The 12,873-nt window shown below is 38.5% G+C and overlaps 1 protein-coding gene across 3 annotated transcripts; it reads left to right on the top strand.

The window, feature by feature from the left end:
• Positions 1-4,591: 4,591 nt before the first annotated feature.
• LOC120145890 (BEL1-like homeodomain protein 1) lies at positions 4,592-12,482 on the top strand. 3 transcript variants are annotated; one of them, XM_039159604.1, is made up of 7 exons: positions 9,258-9,403; positions 9,505-9,552; positions 9,820-9,937; positions 10,074-10,832; positions 11,009-11,385; positions 11,465-11,525; positions 11,637-12,482. In XM_039159604.1, the coding sequence occupies exons 4-7, from the start codon at positions 10,092-10,094 to the stop codon at positions 12,438-12,440; spliced, it is 1,983 nt and encodes a 660-aa protein (XP_039015535.1). In that variant the 5' UTR covers positions 9,258-9,403; positions 9,505-9,552; positions 9,820-9,937; positions 10,074-10,091; the 3' UTR covers positions 12,441-12,482. The 3 variants fall into 3 exon arrangements, with proteins under 3 accessions (XP_039015537.1, XP_039015535.1, XP_039015536.1); XM_039159605.1 differs by lacking the exons at positions 9,258-9,403; positions 9,505-9,552 and adding an exon at positions 9,641-9,740; XM_039159606.1 differs by lacking the exons at positions 9,258-9,403; positions 9,505-9,552; positions 9,820-9,937 and adding an exon at positions 4,592-4,606 and having other exon boundaries at positions 10,081-10,832.
• Positions 12,483-12,873: the final 391 nt, after the last annotated feature.

Below are 12,873 nucleotides of genomic sequence, written 5' to 3'. Positions count from 1 at the left end.
GAGGTAGGACCAGATCAGGAACTAAACTCAGTTCCTTAGCGTCGAGACCATATAAGCTGGTATCTTCTTTCATAGCCTGTACTTCATTTGCTAGCTGCTTATATTGCTCCTGCAACAACTTGTTTTCGTTCTTCTTTGCTTCTTCATCAAGGTCCGGGACCTGGTGATATGGGCTTTCTTCGGGATGCGAACAAGATCCAGGTTGCGGATTCACTGCAATGCCGTCAGGATTTATGTGTACTTTGGTATGGACAGATGTTCCTTGGATATTCGGAGACTGTACCGGGGTAAACCCTGGGGGGTAAAGTGGTTCTTCACTTGTTTGCTCATGGGCCTTTCCGTGCTCTGGATTTCTCCCTCCCAGCATATTTGCCAACTTAGACAACATATCCTCTTGAGCCTTAAGCATATCTTCTTGCATTTTCCTTAGATCATCTTGCAACTGCAATTGAGTTCTTTCTATTTGAGCAATCTTATCATCCATGGCCTTCCTTGTGTTATAGTGATGCTTGAAATTTCCCAGTATTCTGTAATGTATCCCTTATTGTTAATTTTAATGCTTTGAGGATGAATGCAAATTATGTAAAGTGCGATAAAAATGCAATACAAAACTTAACGCGCAAATAAATGCAAATGCATGCAGAAAGGCATTGATTCATAAGACGCGATCAGTCTTAGAACAACTTTCATTAAGGACCAAAAGCATCATTTTTACAAGAAAAGTCCACTATAGAAATGGCCTAGCTCTCATGTTCAGCTCTACTATTTGATTGACAAGCCAATCGACCCTCTTTCCTACGCCTGATGCTGGATTGGCATAGCTCTGGATGACTTTTGCTTGGAGGTCCATCTCTCCCAACTGCCTCGCGACGCCGCTTAACTGATTCATGGTCTCTCGGATCACGTGATTCACGTTTGTCTTCCAGTCTCTAAGTGATCGTTTGAGTTTTGCCATTGCAGTCTGGTGCCTTGGACGGTGCGCTCGAGACCAGCGTTTGTGTCTGGCAGCTTCGTAAGGCAGCCTCTAAATCATGAATCTTCTTTTGCAAAGCAGCGTTCTCCTCGAGGCTAACCCTTTGATCCACTGGGCAACGCTGACTGTTTTCTGCAGATAAGGAACTTTCAAGCTGCATAACGTAGGCACTATACTCTTCATTCTTTGCCTTGGCTCGAGCTAACTCTTCCTCATGCCTTGATTCCATTTCGTGCATCTCTTGATTGAGTACCTCTATCCGTTCGCTCTTTGCTCCGCACCTCTGTATCCAGAGGAATACTTCATCCTGTTTGCCTTGGAGCACATTCTCCCGATGTTGCCTTTCTAGTTTTAGCTCTTCTTTGCTTTGCCTCTTCTCAGTTTCGAGCTCGTCGATTCTTTGCTTTCTAACCTCAAGTTCAAGTTGCATGTCATTTGCCTTCATTCTGAGTTCTTCAATATTAACATGCAATTCTTCTTCTCGCTTCTTGCTCAAGGTGTACCTTTGTCTTAACTCTTTAGCCTCTGTCCTTTCGCTCTTCAGTACCCTAACCCAGGACCTCTCTCGGACTCAAGTTCTTGATTTCCTTTCTTCTTCTCTGTCTCTACTTCTCTGACTCGATGCTCTCTCTCGGCTCTGACGTCTCTAACTCGACGATCCCTCTCAGCCCGGAGCTCTAACCGCCACTGCTCTGAAGTTCTCCCGAGGCCAGCAATTGCCCGTGCTCGACTCATCTTTTGGTAATCACTCTGTAAACTAGTGAGATTGGCCTCCACTTCATCCTTTCTCTTGCGCATAAGCTCAAACTGTGTATTATAGAATCCCCTATCGATGTCCAACATGAAATTCTTTTGTCTAAGGGCCTCACACTCCGCTTCCTTCCTGGCGATTTCCGCTTCGAATTCACTCTTCAGTATCTCCAACTTAGACGGTACGTATTTAAACTGTACTTCCAAAGGAATTGTTTGGTCGCGATCCCCAACGGAAGGATATCATTCTTTCGCACCGCCCTCCATGCCACGTAATCTGGTGTCAGCATGACCTCAGCCGCTATGAAATCAGTTCTAAAGGTTGACTTCCACGCCTCTGACATTGCACGAGCAGTCTTCTTGTAATGATCTCCACAGTACACAAATTCAGATGCCTTCAGACCGGATGTAGCTGGGACGAATTGGCGTGCCCCAAATTGCCTTAGTACCATCAGTGGCGCATAACCTACTCCACCCCATAACCCTAATAGGGTTACCCAATCAGAATCCCCGCATTTGTACAACACATCCACAAAAGCTAACCAGGGGACACGCCACACTATATCATGTTTCTGTAAATTTCTGAAGAGTGAAACCCAATCTTTCCTGGTGAGATGCTCTGGCCACTCTTTAGTGAGGAAATCTTTAAGGGTGAATAGGCCGTAGAAAACCGTCGACTATACTCTCGGTCAATTTTCCAGAAGTGACTGCGTATCCAAACAGTAAGCAGCTGGACACACCCGGTGAAGCGGCTACTCTCAGCTCTTCTGCAACCGCTAAGTGCTCTGAATGTTTCAGCCAAAACCGCAGGAACAGGGTTTACCTTTCTTTCCAAACGCTCGAATAAATCGACCACTGCGGCTTCCACGTGATAAAGAACTTTCGGGAAAATCATCAAACCATAAATTCCCAAGGCGAACATCTCCATGCTCTTCTCGATATCGCTATGCTTGACGATAAGCTCCTTGAGGCATGACCAAGGGAAGCAATCGGACTCTCCCTTCTTTTGGATTCGATCAGCAACCCACTTCTCTCCCATCCCAGTAATCCTTGCGAGCTTGCTCTTAAAGGATTGGGTCCTTGAGGCTTTTGAGTAGATACGGTCAAAGTGTATCGTCTCGAAATGAAACAAGGAGGTGTATTCTTCTAACGTGGGAGTCATGTCTTCCTTGTTGAAAGTGAAGCAGCTATATGCGGGATTCCAAAACTGGATGAGAGCTTTGATTAGGGGTTCGTTTACTTTCACATACAACAGAAGGGCGATGTCACCATACTTTTGCCAGAAAGAGTATTTCACCTCAGAATTCCAACTTTCCCAAATTTCGCGTAACTCTTGCAAATCGTTTTTGCTTTAGACTGACCGGAGCAACCTCTGGTAGTACTGATATGTAATCTTCAGTCAAACTGTCGCCTTTCTTCCTCTGAGTTTCCTCGGACCACGACCTCACTTCTGCGTTATCCACTTCCTTGTTATGAAAGCTCTTGTCCATTTTATGACCGCCTTCTACTTTTATGACCACCTTGTGAATCAACACCTTTCTTCATGAATGATGATGCAATGCAGCGGTAATAAATAAAACACAAAAAAATAAAACTGTGTTAGTATATACAATGAATAGTCAAAGAATAAACAAACAACATGAAGATAGAAAATATATACATCCTAAACCTAATTCACATGGTATCTACCCAACATGGCGTCTACCGAATCATGCTTTAGTAGATCCTACCCGACATGATATTTACCCACATGTTTTGTTACTCATAAAAAAAAATCCTAACCGCATGGTATCTAATTCACATGCATGTTTGAAAAATAAACCTAACCACATGATCTCTAGTTCGCATACTTTTTGCAAAAAAAATAAATTCGAGGGAAAAGTTAGAATGAGTTTCCCCTTTGTGTCTGTGGACAGAGATTCAACATAAGATGGGCAGAGTTTCAGTATTTCTAAAAGGGTCCTCGAATTGTCCTTTGCTGGTGCCCCCTTGGGCTTGCCAGACCCTCGATCCTCGCCCATTATAGGCTTAAACCGGATCAAGTTCAATTTCGAGAGGATACATTTCCCTATGTCCATGCGAGGAAACTCAATGTTTCACTCGTAAACATAAGGCATGTACCCCAGAGGTTACTAGCTAAAGCCCATGCGGAGAAAATAATTTTTCTCACGTAAGCGTAGCTTTCACCCCTACCTAACGGGACAGAGCACAGTAAGAAGGCTCTAAACATCGAAATGGTTGTAACGACAGTGAGGGGAAACCCATAATCCTTTGCCTCGATCCAAGAAAAACAATAGACTAAAACGAAGGTCAGAAAACTGAAACATGTAAAACACACATTAGTACAACTATTTATTCATTAACCAAATTACAAATTAAGATGTAAATAAAACAATTCAAACAAACAAGGGATCAAAAACCAAATTAAAGCAAACTTATAAATTTCGTTTGCAAAGACAGTTAATTAATCGACGATCGGCCTGACTCTCTAAAAAGTCCCCAGCGGAGTCGCCAAGCTGTCGAAACGATTTTTACGCGGTGCGGGGGGGCGAGATTTTGAAAAACCGCGTCATTTTTAATTATTCTCTTTTCAATTGAACTTTTAATTAAAAACAATGTGATTTTTAAAAAAAACCTCTCGTTTCGAAAATTTGGAAATTCCTTTACGATAAAAACATAAGGTTCGAGGAGTCGCCACCAATCTTTAATTAGGGTGTGATTGGGCACCCAACAACGTTGTCATTTTTAATAAAAATTAATTTTAATTAAAACGACAAATTTACGGTCTACGTCACCAAAATCCAAGTTCGGGAGTCGGTTACGTGTGGGGAAGGATTAGCACCCCCACAACGCCCTAAATCGGTACCTAGTCGATTAATTAATGTCTTTGCGACGAATTTCACAAGTTCAAATTTGATTTGATTAATGATCCCTTTAAACGACAAACATGCCAATTTGCAACATTCAAAGCAACAAATAGATTTAATTTAAAATTACCAAGTCATTAGAAAGATAAAGAATATTCGATTATTTAAAAATATCGAGACCGGATCTTTAGTTCAGTTCTAACGACCTTTTCTCGAAAAGTTTAAATAGTCGAATATTTCCTTTTCTTTCGCTCCCAAATTTTACAATGACATATCCAAATTTAATTAGGCGTTACTGACGGGATACCATTTAATTTAAAATCGTCAAAACAACTTTCCTGTAAGTTAAGGAAAGCCATTCTGATAATTTTAGATTAAAAGGGCATTACCCTTAATTCCGATTATGCAATAATGTCAAGTTATGCATATGAGGATATCATGCAAAAATTATACAAAGTGATGTTAATGCAAAAAATAATTAAATATGCGATTAAAGTGAACGAATTCAAACATGCTCATAAAAATAAACTACACCTACGTGCGTATGAACAACATGCTTAAAATAATATATACATGCATATATTTTAAAATAAATCTAAATTAACCTAACAATCATGCATAAAATATTAAAAGGACTAAAACATAAAGAATAAATAACAACAACCTTTTCATAACATTTTCATTTCTGGGTACTGCAAACAGAATATAACCAAAATATTGCATAGGATCAAATTGAAAGCTCCTCAAATTACATATCCAATGCAAAAAACGGAAAGAAAATGGCCATAACATGATACGGGACCAAAATAAAATAATCCGGAAACCAGGAGGTAAGATTAAAATTCCCATAAAGCTCGGTTTAAGGACCAAAATGTAATGAAACAAAAGAGGAAGGACCTATTCTGTTGTTAGCCCAACGTCCTAAAACCCGGTTCTCCTTCCCTAGCCTTAAACGTTACCGTTTCATGCCTCCGTGAAACTACGCCGTTTTGGCGTTATAACAAATGGGATATTAGGGTAAACTCCTGAACCCATTCTAACCCTTAGCCTAAACACCCCTCAACCGTTCTCTGCCTCTCCCATATCCTCTCTGCTCTCCCGTCTCTCAACCCTAAACGAGACAGAAGGCCACCGCGGCCTCCGTCGTCAAATGGCTCCGATGAGGAGCCTAAAGGCCAGAAATCGACTCTGGTCAAACCCACTCAAAAGAATCATCTCCAAAACTCAAATCTAAACCCTTACTATCCTTAAACCCATTTTATTTCACTTACCCAAACACCATGGAACCACCGCGGTTCTGACTCCGATGAAGGGCCACCACCTCTCTATCTAACCAAACATTCACTAGTCTTAGACCGAAACCCCCTAAATCCCTGAAACCTGAGTCTAAAACGGACGTACACGACTGGAAAACCACGAAAGATGAAGGATTTACCTTCTCACAAGCGGGGTAGGGATTCCTAGCTGGGACGACGAGAGCCTTTAGATCAGGTAAGTAAGTTTTCGGTTTACCAACGTTTTTTTTTGGATTCGTTGTTATCTCTGGTTGTGTTCGCTGATAACTCGATCTTCTGGGTATTTTTCTCTTTTTTGTTCTGTTGATGGCTGATCTTCGATTTTAGGATCACTCCTCCCCTTGTTGGTTTTTTTCGTTCTGTCCTTCCCCCTCGCTGATGACTCTCGGTTTTTTTTCTTAAATATTTGATATTTATTGCTTTTTCTTCCCTGGAAAAATACCTGAGGGTCTCCCTTTACAACATTTTGGTTCTGGTTTATATAGAACCAGATTTTACAATATTTTTGTCTTCTGATTTCTCTTTCAAAATCCCGTGAGTCTACTGCAAGTTTTTCTTCGTTGACTTGGGTTTTGCTGCCTTGAAACTTGGTTCTGAGTCTTCTGTCGTGTTCTCTTGATATTGCAGGTTGTTAAGGTTCACGTGGGATGGTCGACCGTCGTAATTGGGTCCAACGGCGGTGGCAACTTAGTGATCGAGATGGGTTGGCAGCAGAACGTGATCTGGACCGTTGGATGGGTCCAGATCCGAAGGTTGCGCTTCAAGGTGGCGACTGAAGGGTCCTAAAACCCTAATGACTAAAGCATGCATGCCGTTGGATCTCCCTGAATCCAACGACTCTTGATGCGCAACGCCAGAGGGTTAGGGAAACCTTATCAAAATTTAGGGTTTCCCTTAGGCTTGGATCAGTTCTGGCCCCAAACGGGTCTTGGGTTGGGTTGCTGGAATTGGATCAAATGACCCTTTGTAATTTGGGCCTGTAAAAATCAAAGACCATTTTTAGTGCATTTTTAATTGTTTAATTGTTTGCATATATATATATATATATATATATTAATACCTACAAAATACCAAACTTATGCTAATAACCGAAATTGCAATAAAAACAATAATAAAACCAGATTAAACACGAATAACACCCCGGACAAATTGAGCGTCTACAATTAATATGAACATTGAATTTTAAATAAAATATCAATTAATTTGACCCATGAATTCGGTCAAAGCCCCCATTCACTATCGTCGCCACTCATCAGTCATCGTGGACTATTGTCTTCTTCAACTATTATTTCATTATATTTCTTTAAAAATAACAACTAAAACCTATATCTATATCACAATGTGTTTATATTATAATGATAATAATTTAATTTATATACATTTTGATAAGTTGCATATTAAATGCAATTTGTGTCTTCATTAAATTAAAATATAAATTTATATAAATTATAATTACAATATACAATTTACTAAAAATTATATAAATTAAATAATTATCATTATGATATAAACGTATTATAATATATATTTAGACAATGTCTTTATTTTAAAAGAATATAATGATAAATTTATGATATTTTAAAGGGAGTTGAAGAGTTCTAAACTAGGTTTATTAAGTCCGAGATTTTTTTTTATGAAACAAATATTAGATTCGCATTCTAGAGGTAGAAAATGAAGTGAATTGGAAATTTTTAGAGTCCAACAATGGTTGATGACAGATATTAACGATGATTGGTGATGAAAATTGAAGGTGACCAACAATGGTAATGAGCAGCGATCACAACGAGGGCTTTGATCGGATTTATGGTGAAATTAGCATTATATCTAAAATTCAAGGGTTAAATTAGCATTATATCTAAAATTTAGAGATCAAGTTAAAATTTAATCATTCTTACTTACTTGTCGCATCATCCAACTAATGAGTTAACAATTTAGTAACTAAAAAAATACAAAAAATAAAAGTAACCAAAACATTTTTTTAAAAACTGAGGATAAAATCAAAACGAACCACCGTCGTAATTTACCTTAAAATAAAAGATTATGATGGAGAAAGAAAGGAAAGTATGATTTTTTTACTCTAATAATACCATTTTTAACTATTTAATGAAATATGATTTAAAAATTATTTATACAAATTATACGATTTTTTCATTTGGTGTGGAACGTAAGCGAAAGACGCACTCAGCAAACAATGTTTTTGGAAGACATGTCCGATTAGGCGTGCTTTTAGCCTATATGGCACATTGAGTTAGAAGGGACAAATATTTAATTCAAACTAATTGAAAAACGCGATTGACGTAATATGTTTTCATAAGGTTTAGGGAGAATTTGTGTACTTTTTTTTCTTCATTTAAGTTTGTATTCGCAGGTTTAGTGCATTTTTTTTATTTAGATTAAAGAGATTTTTTAACGATATTTTTTAAAATTAATGATGTTATACGAAGTTCTTTAATAAAAACGTACAAACCTCCTTTACAATATATATATATATATATATATTCATGAGGTTCAAATCAAACACTTGTATATTAAAAAATTAAATTCAAAACTTAAATTTTATTAATTTTAAAGCTGACAAAATCCTAAAAGTAATTAAACTAATTTTTTTACAAAGAATATATTAATTGATTGTAATAATTTTAAAATTATCACTAATTTAAAATATATTAAACTATCATAATTAATAGCATGACCCCTCCCATCGATAACGTGTCTCCGTTTCTACTCATAGAATTACATCTAGCTTGTACTGATGTTTTTTTTTTGGATCTAAGAAAACCTTCATTGAAGTATTGAGTTGATAAATAGATATTGCAATTCCATCTTAAAATCATTTTCCGAATCAAATACTGCATCAGTGACTATCACTTCAAATCCAGTAGGTTCCTTTCAAGATTTTCTTCCTTGATCTTGGCAGTTCACAACACAGAACCGAATGCGTGTAAGAATATGACAAGCTCTTATTTTGACTTTGGCTTCAGTTGTTGTGCTGCTTCAAGGAATAAAGACTACAACTTTAATATTGAAGGCAATTTTCTGTTGAAAAGAGAGGGAGTATGTGGTAATGGTATATATATTTTAAATAATAAAAAATATTATTTGAATAAAGATTATCGTAAAAGGTTTCGTATCTGTGCAGGGATGACAGCTTTTAAGTTTCTATTGAATGCTTGTATGAATTTAGAGATTAGTTTTCTAAATATATAAAAATTATTTAAAAATTATAAGTGCTAAATTTCAAAGAAAAAAAAGGAACAATTCAATTGAGTTTACCACTCCCAATTATTTTCCTCTTAAAACTTAAAAAGAGAAAATAAATAAAGGTTGAAGAATTGGCATAAATAAGTGGATAATGAAAATGAAGTGAATAAAGAATGGTATCATTTTTCTGTCTTTTTTCTTTCTTTTTGTCATTTCAGTGGAGAAGTTGCAGAAAGAAATTTCATCTCTCACTCTATTGTGAAGCTCATAAATTCCATAGATAGATCATTTTCAGAGTCTCTTTCTCACAAATTATGGTATTTTTAGCTGCAATTACATTTGCTTTTCTTTCTCAGTTTTTGATTTTTTTTTCGTTTGTAAGCTAAAAAATCCTTGTTTTTCTTTAATTCTTTTGCAGGGAAGAAGATCTTGAAGCACGTGCACACTCAGATTAACATCACACCAGGTACCAAATATTATTATCTATAATCTCTTCTTTCTTATCCCCCCCCCCCTCCAACTCGAATTTCTATATAAACACCATAACTTTCTTCCTTGTACTCCCTTTCCCACTTTCCTTCCTCTGCAATTCCCATGTCGACTTCAAGCTCTAGATCATATGAACAAGTACTAGAAAGAAGCACACAACGACAAGTAGACGTGTCTTGTTTTTCACAGTTACTTGTGTTTGAACTTGTTTGTGGGGTCTTCATCACTCTTTTTTCTTTTCCAGGATCCACTTGATCATCCGAAGACCATAAATATCTCCATTTAGTTTGTCCCTGTTTTTGCTGCAATTCATCTAACAAGCAATCTCTCAAATGGGTTGCTTCCAAGTCTCTTGATTTATAGTAAGGAATAAGGTTTTGATTGATATAATAAATGAATTTTATTTGTATATATATATATATATATTTAATGTTCTAGTCTTTGTTTTTCTTTTCAGTGAAGTGAAAGCACAGAAAATAACACTAGATTTTGTTGCAGAACGCAGAACAACATCCGATGGCAACCTACTTTCATGGAAACCCTGAAATCCAAGCAGCTGACGGACTCCAAACCCTCGTTCTTATGAACCCTGACTATGTTCAGTACTCCAACACCCCTCCGCCGCTGCCAAACAACCTTGTTTTCCCTCACGCGCCACCTCTCCACGCCCAACAATTCGTCGGCATCCCCCTCCCGGTGTCTACTTCTACCGCCAATCAAGACCCTGGTTCCCACGAAATCTCCCCCTTGCATGGCCTCGTTCAGCGCATCCATTACAACATGTACAACCCTATTGACACTTCGCGTGAAACCCCACGCGCTCAGCAGGGGCTCTCCTTGAGCCTCTCTTCCCAACATCCTGGTTATGGATCACAAGCTCAAGCGGCTTCGGGTGAGGACATGAGGGTTTCGTGTGGGTCGGGTTCTTCGGGTTCAGGGGTGACTAATGGAGTTCCGGGTGTGCAAAGTGTGCTGTTGAGCTCTAAATTCTTGAAGGCTGCTCAAGAGCTTCTCGATGAGGTTGTTACTGTTAACAATACCGAGATTACCAAGAACGATTTGGCTAAAAAGAGTAGTGGAGATAATACCAATACCAGTAAGGCTATCGGAGAATCGTCGGTGGCGGCAGCAGCAGCAGCAGCAGGAGATGGCTCTGGTGGCGGAGAAGCTGATGCTAAGCACGGGGCCGAGCTGACTACGGCAGAGAGGCAGGAAATTCAGATGAAGAAAGCAAAGCTAATTAGCATGCTTGACGAGGTATGAAAACTATAGATAATATCATATATAAGGTTTGATTTTTGAAACTAACTTGAAAATGAAAGTGTATAAGAAGTATGTTTGTTTTCCCGGGAAATTTTTGTTATTACATCAATCAAATCTAGTTATTAAGATTGAATTTCAAGGTTGATTGATCAGGAATTTTGTTTCTGCAGGTGGATCAAAGGTACCGACAATACCATCACCAGATGCAGGTTGTAACTTCATCATTTGAGCAAGCAGCCGGGACTGGCTCTGCTAAAACATACACATCTCTTGCATTAAAGACCATCTCAAAACAATTTCGGTGCTTGAAAGATGCAATCACCGGTCAAATCCGCGCTGCACACAAGAGCTTAGGTGAAGAAGATTGCCTAGGAGGCAAACTCGAAGGGTCGTCAAGACTTAAGTTCGTCGATCATTATCTTCGACAACAACGAGCACTTCAGCAGTTGGGAATGGTCCAGCACAATGCTTGGAGACCCCAAAGAGGACTACCTGAACGATCGGTCTCGGTTCTTCGATCTTGGCTCTTTGAACACTTCCTCCATCCGTAAGCAAAATTTGAAGTTCCCTTCCCTTGTTATTTTCCAACAGTTAAGAGTATTCTGATATCTCTATTTGCATTGCAGATACCCCAAGGATTCAGACAAGATCATGCTTGCAAAACAAACAGGGCTTACTAGAAGTCAGGTGCTCGCTAAATTCAGTCTAATTATGAATTTCATCACTGTTATAATCTGTTTCCATTAGCTTTTAAATGTGAAAAGTATAATCATAGGATGTTCTTTTGTAATAATTCAGGTGTCAAATTGGTTCATAAATGCTCGAGTTCGGCTTTGGAAGCCAATGGTGGAAGAGATGTATTTGGAGGAAATCAAGGAATATGAACGAAATGGTTCAAAGGAGAAAACAAGCAAGAGCCTTAACGATGAAGATTCAACATCCAAATCCACTGCACCAGACAAATGTAGTGCAGACAACATGGCAAAAAGTTTCAGTTCCAAACAGGACAATATCTCAAACCAGATCGGTTGCTCAATGTCCATTTCCATGGCATTAACATCTCCCCTTGCCGGAAACATTGGCAACCAGTCCGAATTCTCCTTCATCGGATCATCCGAACTGGAAGGGATCACTCAAGGAAGTCCAAAAAAGCCAAGGAGCACTGAAATATTGCAGCCGCCAATGGATTTCAAGCAAACAACCGAGGCCAACAATGATGTCAGCGTGAAGTTTGGCAAAAATGGGTACGCATTTATGGGAACCAACACCGATTTTATGGGAGGTTTCGGACAATACCCCATTGGAGAAATAGGAAGGTTCGAAGCAGAACAGTTCACTCCGAGGTTTTCAGGCAATGGTGTTTCACTCACTTTGGGACTTCCCCACTGTGAAAACCTGTCTTTATCAGGCCCCCATCACAGTTTTCTCACGAACCAAACCATGCAAATGGGGCGAAGGCTCGACGTTGGTGAACCCAATGAGTTCGGGTCTATGACTATCAGCCCTTCCACACCACACTCTTCTGCTGCTGCATTTGGCAACATCAGCATTCAAAACAGGAAAAGGTTTGCAGCACAATTGTTACCAGACTTTGTTGCCTGATCAAAATGCTGATTTCGGATTCAAGAAACTAGCTGGGAATGATTTGATTTTTCCAGGAATGATTTGATTTTTCCAGGAAAATGCATGGTAGTGTAAAGAAAAGAAGAAAGTTTCACGCATAGTATAGGTTTTTATACTTTCCATAGTTAAATTTGAGTCCTTAGTTTAGGATCTCAGCATATTTGAGGATTGTATATTAATTTTGTAAGTTTTGGGGGATTGGATAGATGGTGATTGATCATTATAAAATTAGTCACTTTGGTATACTGGTATAATCAAATTCTAGTCAATTTGGGTATGCATTACTAGTATTTCAGTGGTAAATTTATTAATTTAGTTCTTTTCTGATGTTCAATCAGTTGTTGAGAACATAAATAAGATGGGGTTATGATTTTATTTTAGGTAAATTACTGGTTTCTTGCTTTCTTTGTCT

This window comes from Hibiscus syriacus, unplaced genomic scaffold (assembly GCF_006381635.1).
Source record: "Hibiscus syriacus cultivar Baekdansim isolate YM2019G1 unplaced genomic scaffold, ASM638163v2 tig00110895_pilon, whole genome shotgun sequence".
Lineage (NCBI taxonomy): Eukaryota > Viridiplantae > Streptophyta > Magnoliopsida > Malvales > Malvaceae > Hibiscus > Hibiscus syriacus.
The sequence above is the reverse complement of the archived record's forward strand: the minus strand, read 5'-3'. Positions and strand labels throughout refer to the sequence as shown.